At 30.4% G+C, this 8,608-nt stretch overlaps 1 protein-coding gene across 1 annotated transcript; it reads right to left on the bottom strand.

Annotated features, from left to right (window-relative positions):
- Positions 1-277: 277 nt before the first annotated feature.
- LOC113396058 (uncharacterized) lies at positions 278-8,300 on the bottom strand. Its single transcript, XM_064217921.1, has 6 exons — positions 8,052-8,300; positions 7,115-7,184; positions 6,691-6,950; positions 1,340-1,594; positions 841-910; positions 278-601 (listed from the first exon to the last, which is right to left on the bottom strand). Exons 1-6 carry the CDS (start codon positions 8,298-8,300, stop codon positions 300-302), a joined length of 1,206 nt encoding a protein of 401 aa, XP_064073991.1. The 3' UTR covers positions 278-299.
- Positions 8,301-8,608: the final 308 nt, after the last annotated feature.

Raw genomic sequence — 8,608 nt, 5'->3', positions numbered from 1 at the left:
GCTCTGTGCCAAATTTCGTTCAGATCCGTTAAAACGTTCTGGCGTGATTTAGTAATATTCATGCAAACTTTCGCATTACAATATTAGTAAGAAACTGTTTTCGTTGAGTAATTAATGACGTACACACTCATATATTTTTGATTTACGAAAATTATACCAATATTTTACCTTAGGAAATATTTGAATGGTATTTAGAATGAGTTCCATTTAAAATAAAATATGATTCTGGTAAAATTGCAAATTTTATTACACAATAATTTATTTATAATAATTCATAAATATTTTCAACTTGCTTTTACTTAGTAAATTCCTAGAACGGCTTGAGCTTCAAGCAGAACAATCTCAACATCGATTCCATTTTCTTTTAAGATTTCAACTTCCTTCAGGAATGTCTCGTTTTGCCAGAGAGCGCTGTACAACTCTTTCCATTCCTCGGTTTCGAAGCTTTCCATGGCATTTCTGAATAGATCATCTTCAGCCATTTTCTGTTCATACAGAGCAGTCAATTTTGCCTTGGGGAAGGCATCGATGCTGTCTTTGATAAAAGATGACATATCACGGCCGCTGACCTCGTGACGGAGAGTTCTTCTTTGAACATCATCTAAAAAAACATATTTTATTTTATCTACATTGATATGTGTTATTTGATAAGTACGATAAGTTCACGATTGCTCTAAACTCAAGATAATGTTGTAAATCTTGCCCATATTTTGTATTTAATATACAGTTCATTGTGGTTTATTTTCCTTACAACATTTAGAAGTACAATATTTACTGTATTAATAGCTAGTTTAACAAAAACCTTTCGTAAAAATAATATAATTCCTATACTATACTTACCAACAAAATTATTGATAGCATTGATGAAGTAATTAATGTCGATGTAATGAGTCTCGAGGTACTCCACAACCTGGAATAAAGTAATTTTGTACTATAATGTGCACTTTATAATGATTATAACATTTTTCCTTTGAACTAAAAACTTTTTAAAAAATATTACAAATTTTACAGTACGAGAATTTGGCCATCCTTTTGATATTTTTTTTATTTATTTATTGTCAATTGGTAGACGGATTGGCAAGTCCACCTAATGTTAAGGTGGTCACCACCGTCAAGCATTATCACTGTAAGAAATATTTACCATTCCTTACATCATCGCCATGTGCCGTTAAATACACAATCATTTAAACCGGTGGACCACAATACTTAATCTAGCAGGTTAAAAGTGATACTCATTACTTTTAACCTGGTAGGTGGCACCTACCTAGACGGACTTGCACAAATTTGCTACCTATTTTTACGTCATCTTTATTTTTTATTACAAGAAACATTTACTTACAGCTTTAAATTCGGGTAAGTCTTCCATCTCGTAAACCAAATTCCTGAAGTTTGGGGTAATAAGGTAATCGAGAGACATTTGGAACTCTTCGAACTCCAAGTAATGTTCTACCAAGTGATTTAAATCGTCAGCAGCTTCATCTCCAATGAGTCGGCTGAACTCTTCAAAATGTTCATGGAACAGAACCCTTGGTTGAGGAGCTGAACAAGCGACAGCGACCAGAGCGAGGAATGCGATAGCGACCTTCATCTTGTAAGGTTATTTTTTCAGTGTCAATCTAATGAAAAAGCATCTCTTATATACTTTGTGTGATACTGATAGTGATGGAGATATGATATCAGGTGTATGAGTGACACCAGATTTGGTTTTTTCACTCACTCAGACGAATCATGCAAGTTGCTTAAATCTAATCTTACAAAAATGATAGTTTAATAACTTAAGTTCATAAATACTACTTTTTATTTGATATTAGAGTAAGCCGCCGCCAACAACGTAAAGCACATTTAACGGATTAGTTTGTCCTACGCGATAGGTACGAGGCTCGTATTTCTCAGCAATTCTTCACCAATGTTCTGAACGAACTCGTCTTGTAGACTCTTATTCGGCTGATTGACATGCTCCTAAAGTACTATAATCAGCTATTCTTCACCAGTGCTCTATAACCACTTTTTTAAATAAAGATAAAATACATTTTATATCAAGGAACTTTTATATTTTAATTATATCTCAATATACTTTTGAGTGCGTTCCATTTTTCGAATTTCCAATTATATGTATATAATACTTCTTCATAATACATATTATATAATGTAACGTTATTTTTATGTAATAAAAATTAAATTTGGAATCAAGTATTAACGGACTTACACAAAATATAACTTGAGTCGTATCCTCGTTATTAGTGGAAATAAACAGCTTGAAATTATATTTATATGTAAGGTTATGATTGTAAAAATATAGTAAATTAAAATTATAATCTTATCCATTTATATGAATACTACTTAACTAAGTAGTATGTATATACCTATTTATTAATATTTTTTTTATCTGTTTTAAAAAGTGAATTGTTCAAAAACTTTAATAACCTCTTAGTTTATACTACTGGACTAAACAACTATTTATTAATAATTTACGTTACTATTCATAAATTGTTCAAATATTATGCGCTTATTGACTTCAAAAAAGGAGGAATTTATCATTTCGGTTGTATTTTTTTATGTTTATTCAAAACACCGTCAATTATGAACCGAATTGATAACAACAATTAAAACACCTTGATACTACATTACTGTTTTTATTATACTCGTCAGAGTATATATGAAGACACATTTGACAGAAACATACCTTTAAAAAAATAATTTCGTATAAAATATTATTATAAGAAATACAAAAGCATTTAATTGTTATTTAAAAAAATATCGATCAATTTTGATTTAAGAATTTAAAACTATGTCGGAATCATTTATGCAAAATAAATAGTGATTACAATATAAAAATACCGTCTTTTTATTATTTTGATTAGGACTCACAAGCAAGATTTTGTAATACTAATATTTTATAAAAAAATAAAAATTGAAAATGAATTGCTTCAAGTGAATAACTTAATAATATTTAGTCCACAGATCTATTAATTATATTATTTTTCTATTTATTTTAAGGTAACACTATAAATATGGAGATTAAAGCTTATAACGTAAATGTATCTGTTTCTGTTTTAAAAATGTAATGGTTAATCTTGAAATGTTTTTTTTTTTTCATTTAGGAGTTTTAGTTTTACATTTACACTTCTTGTTGAATACCATACGGCTGTTTGAATACTCTTTGAAAATATTTTCACCACAATTTGGACAATTGTGCAAACCGAAACGATCGAGACGACCATTATTTTCTGTTACAAGTGCTTGATCTATTGAATTAGTTTTAATTATTCTGTCTACTGATTTCTGACCATCATTACTGTTACCATTAGATAGTTTTTTATTATCATTTATCAAAAAGATTCCGTTATTTAGATTGTCAATTGTGTCAATAGTTTTTCCTCCAGGGTAGGCTAATTTAAAAGGATTTTTATTGAAAATACTTTGTAAAATACGTTGTTGTACGACCATATTACGAAAATGGTGTACTTCCGGTTTTAAAGTTACTTCAGTCGCCTTAGATGCAATTTCAATATATGGCTTTAAAAAAGGCCTAATATAAGAAACCAAATATTTTCTTTGTCCTCTAGAATAGCTTCTACTATTGTTATTTTTGAAATTACCGTCGTAAATCCTGGTAAAACCCATGTCTTTTGGAATAGTATATTGATTTTCTGGTTTATTCAATCTTAGATTGGAGTCATCTACATTTTTGTGTGGGTTTGTAATTCCAATTGAAACTCGACGATGAAATTCGTCAAAACCATTGTTTCTATTCAGGGAATAAGTTGCACGTGTTTTAACGTCATTATTCAGTTTAGGCATTACATTAACAACGAAACGGTTACCCAAAGATTGTCTAGCTATTTGCTTTATTAAGATAGACGATCTTTCATTTATGTTGTTGTCCTTCTTAAATGTATCGTCATATAAATCTTTTTCTAACTTATTGGTTATATTATTTTCAATACATAGAGTTTTTGTTGATTTTAACATTCTTTCATCAGACCGCTTAGATTTACTAGTAGTTTCGTTGTTTCGTTGCTGTTTAATGTCTCTCGTTCTAATACGTTTTACATTTATATTAGTTGTTAAGTCATCGTTGGATACCTGGAATGTAAATATATATATTTTTACAGCAAACTGATGTCACATAGCTTTTATTGAAAAAAAAAACGTATCATGCAGTATTGTTGCAAGACCTACATATTAGAATACAAACAACCAATATCAGTACTTAATATATAATTTATTAAGTTCGAATATTATTCAATCGAAAACACTCACCTCTTGTATGCCAATGGGAACAATAAATCCGAAAGTAAGTCCAATACACAGAGGAACTAAAACAAAGCGAATGTTTCTCATTTTCCAGTATTACGAAACGAACAGAAGCTAGAAATATGTCTGTTGGTTCGGAATCGTGTTAACAGTGTGTTTCTTTGTAACAACTCTTCGTTAAAGACCACAAACAGATATCAGACTAATCAAAGCGACATCGCTATATAATAGACAATAGCGAGATTAAATAAACAAAAGCAAATAACTCATAATATAAACAAAATAAGAGCAAAGTGAATATCAATTGTTTTACAAACAAATAGTGTTAGTTATTTTGTAAATTTTGTAGCACAACAAATACTGCACTGCAAATCAAACATATTTCGTAAGTGTAACATATAGTTAGAAAAAAATAGACTTAAATTGCCAAAACTTGATCAAGAAAAGTGTAAAGAAAATGTATGTAGTTTGGATAAATCCAGGTCTTAATACGCGCTGAAATTCAACTAATATAGAAGATAGGCTATCAATAAAATGAAATATTTATAGTTTATTCAAAATTGTTTATTTTGTGACAAAATTCAGATTCAGACAATCTTAACATCATCGTTTTGCTTTTGTTTGAAACATCTCGGTCTCCCAGATAGTGCCATTCCCTAAGCTTTCTGTATCTTGTCTAAACTGATAATTATCAGCCGTTTTCTCTTCGTACGGAGCATTAACTTTATCCTTAACTTAATGCTATACGTTGATGCAGATATATCAAGGCAAGGCGATCTGGTGATGCAGACTTATTTTAAAGATTTTTTTTAACAAAAACTTGTCAAATGTTTTTCGTTTATCTTCCACGATATTAGTGTTAGATAGACAAATTTGTCATCATATTGTATTAATAGTAATGTATTTTATATTTATCTAATGATATAACTTGGATTTAAAAGTCGACAATATAGATGTGAAACTGAATATGTCTAATGCGATATCGATCGATAGCTTATTTCAACCTAAATTATCGCACTGTAGCTTGGTTAAAAACTTGGTTTAAAAATGATTGACTTGTTCATTCGGAGTATAAAAAAAACATTATAGTTCTCAGTGATAACCTTGGTAGGAAATTGATCCCACGGACGCCACATATTGTATCTAGATCTAGTTTTAAAGTGGATTACGAAATAGTGCCACCATATCGAATTCCTGGGAATATTCACCATGGTACAAAAGATAGGAACCTTATGGATTGTAGACCGTTTGAAATCGTTGATAAAACCAACGCTTAAAGTTGAGAATAGTACTCCATAGGCACCAGATTTTTGTAAAGCATAAGTTCGTGTTCCTCTACAAATTATCGACTTATTTGTTTAGCAGCTGCTGCATACTACAATTTTTAGCGAGTTACAACAGAAATGATGGTCTCACACACATACACCTAAAACTGGTCCAGCCCTTTAGGAGTATGTAGTTACAGACACATGTACCAAAGATTTTAAAGAAAATGACACAAATGTCATCGTTACAACTCGTACAACTGCTGATTTGAAGCCATATAATTTTTTTTTTGGTAACGAATGAATAATATTGATAACTTTCTGACCGCTAATTAAACTAAAATAAATCGCTTGTATAACCATAATTTATTTCCGAAACAATGAGCAAATAACAAATCCATTAACGAATTTAATCAAACTTAGCCATCGATAAAATATTGTATATTAGATATACAAATTTAAATTATTAAATTTAGATTACCTTCCTGACAAATTTAGATTACCTTCCTGGCAAGTGTTAGAATTTGATATTAGGATCATTAAATTTTGAATAGGATATTTTAGTGAATAGCCTAACCAAAAATTAACGCTAGGGATATCTTGGGACCTTGACCCTAGTCGCGATACTTGATACACATTATCGAGCACCGAGAATATCGAGTAATATCGTAAGTATCGAGTTTCAAAATATCGGAATATATTTATTAGGGAATATTTTGGAGCTATTCCACGATGTGATAAAATTTCTACCGCCAAACACTTTTTACACGAATTATTAGGAACTAAATTAATGACAAGAAAACAGTGGTGCTTAAACAAAATTGAACCCTCAATCTACAGTTAAGATCCAAGAGTTTTAGATTCTAGACACTTTTATATTTTTAGTGACTCTTAAAATAATGTTAAAAGATTTTGCACATTAAAAACTTTTCGAAATAAAAATTTTAATAAAAACCTACATAAAGTTAATTCGGAGCGAAAAACAAAAACAAACAGCAAATAAAAAAATTCACATGTTAGTTATGTAAATAATTATTATTCAGTACTGTAGAAATAAATTAACAAAATATAAAAATAAATCATATTAATTATATAATTGTTGTTCAACCGTATTTCTAACGGGCAATTAATTGACTCCTAAGATAGCCTTGAATTCATATAAGACAACCGAAACTTCGATTCCATTTTCTTTAAGAGTTTCGACTTCCTTCAGGAAGGTTTCATTCGCCCAGAGAGCGGTGTACAGTTTATCCCATTCCTCGGTTTCGAAGCTTTCCATGGCACGTCTGAAGTCATCATCTTCAGCCAACTTCTCTTCATAAAGAGCAGCTAGTTTAGCTTTAGGGTAAATATTGGTACAGTCTCTGATAAGAGAAGACATATCACGGCCACTGACCTCGTGACGAAGATTTCCTCTTTGAACGTATTCTGAAATTAAACAAATTTTAATTAAACCAGCCATTATTAAATATTGCCTCTACACGTTTATGTATAAGCTGTCTGTCCCGACTTCATGCGGGTAAAGTTTTGTACAAATTTTAATTAAGTTAACCACGTTACGATTAGTTAAGTTAAAAACGTTATTGACTTACCAAGGTTAGTGCTAAAAGCGTCAAGGAAGTATTGCATATCTAGGTTATTACTTTCTAGAAAGTCTACTACCTGAAATTAAAGGGATTATCTATACATACATATAATAAAATCATAACTGATCGAAATCTGTACAAAGAATATATTTGAGAAAAAATAGTATTGGGGTATTTATTAATGCAATAGATCACAAATATCTAATTTTTAGAATTTTCTTCTGTTTGTCTGTATACCTGTTCGTTTGTTACCGCTAATCTCGGAAACGGCTTTACCGATTTGCATGCGGTTTTCACTGATGTAGGCTTTGTTTTATTAAAATTGGTTCAAAAAAAATTCTATGGCAATTTAAAAATAAATATATCTAAATATTTATTGAAAAAATATCGTCAAGTGGATCACACGGCTAACTTTATGTGGCTCTGTCGCGTGTTTGCAACTGCAAAAAATCTATGATTTAATCCCCGACGGCACTACGTGTAATATCGTGTAATATACGTTACGCAGTTAGACAAATACATCATAACTTTTTAATATTACAAGATTAAAATATAAATTTTAAAAGTTCGATTGTTTGATTTTTATTGATGGCAAAGCACGCAAATAAGTTAAAATTATAATCCATTTGGGAACTACAATGCCACGGCAGACTTAAAGATACACAGATATCATATAATACCCCTACTTTGAGGCTTAAAATCACGCGAACGGAGTCTCGGGCACCAGCTAGTTAATAATAAAATTAGACATATTTACAATAAATGGAAAAAAATAATGTATGGAAAATCATTAAATTAATTTATGAAGCCAAAAATTTAACTTTGCTTTTATAGATACATAAGAATCTCGCATGTATATGTTTCAACATACCATAACAAAATATATAGAACATTTTATAATTTTGAGTATTTAATAAAAAAATATTTTTTTTAAATTACTCACGGCTTCAAATTCGGGTAATTCTTCCATTTTGAAAATCAATTTCTTAAAGTCGTCGGAGCCAATATAGTCAAGAGAAGCACGGAACTCTTCAAACTCCAGGTAGTGTTCTACCAAGTATTTTAACTCATGATCAACTTCCTTACTAATGACTTCCTTGAAATCTTCAAAATGTTCATGGAACAGCTTCCTTGGTTGAGGAGCTGAATAGCTGAGTGCTACCAAAGTGAGGAATGTTAGGGAGAACTTCATCTTGCCAGTATCTGTGTCGAAATTTTGAGAATGGCTCTTTTAAAGTAAAATCATATCAGACAGAGATATCAATCGTATTATGAGTAATTCAGTTTGGTTGCTCAACCTGTGATTTCAAAAAATATAAATCTTGATTAAGATAATATATGTGTTAAATAAACATTTTCCTGTTATTTATTAGAAGACAAACAACTAGATTAATGTGCTACCCGGTAGTAATCGGTCAGTCTCCAAATCTCATCCGAGAGCTAAGATGTCCCTTATCATTACATATTATAATACAAAGTCGCTTACCTTAATCTGTCCCT

Source organism: Vanessa tameamea, chromosome 19 (genome assembly GCF_037043105.1).
Source record: "Vanessa tameamea isolate UH-Manoa-2023 chromosome 19, ilVanTame1 primary haplotype, whole genome shotgun sequence".
NCBI lineage: Eukaryota > Metazoa > Arthropoda > Insecta > Lepidoptera > Nymphalidae > Vanessa > Vanessa tameamea.
The sequence above is the reverse complement of the archived record's forward strand: the minus strand, read 5'-3'. Positions and strand labels throughout refer to the sequence as shown.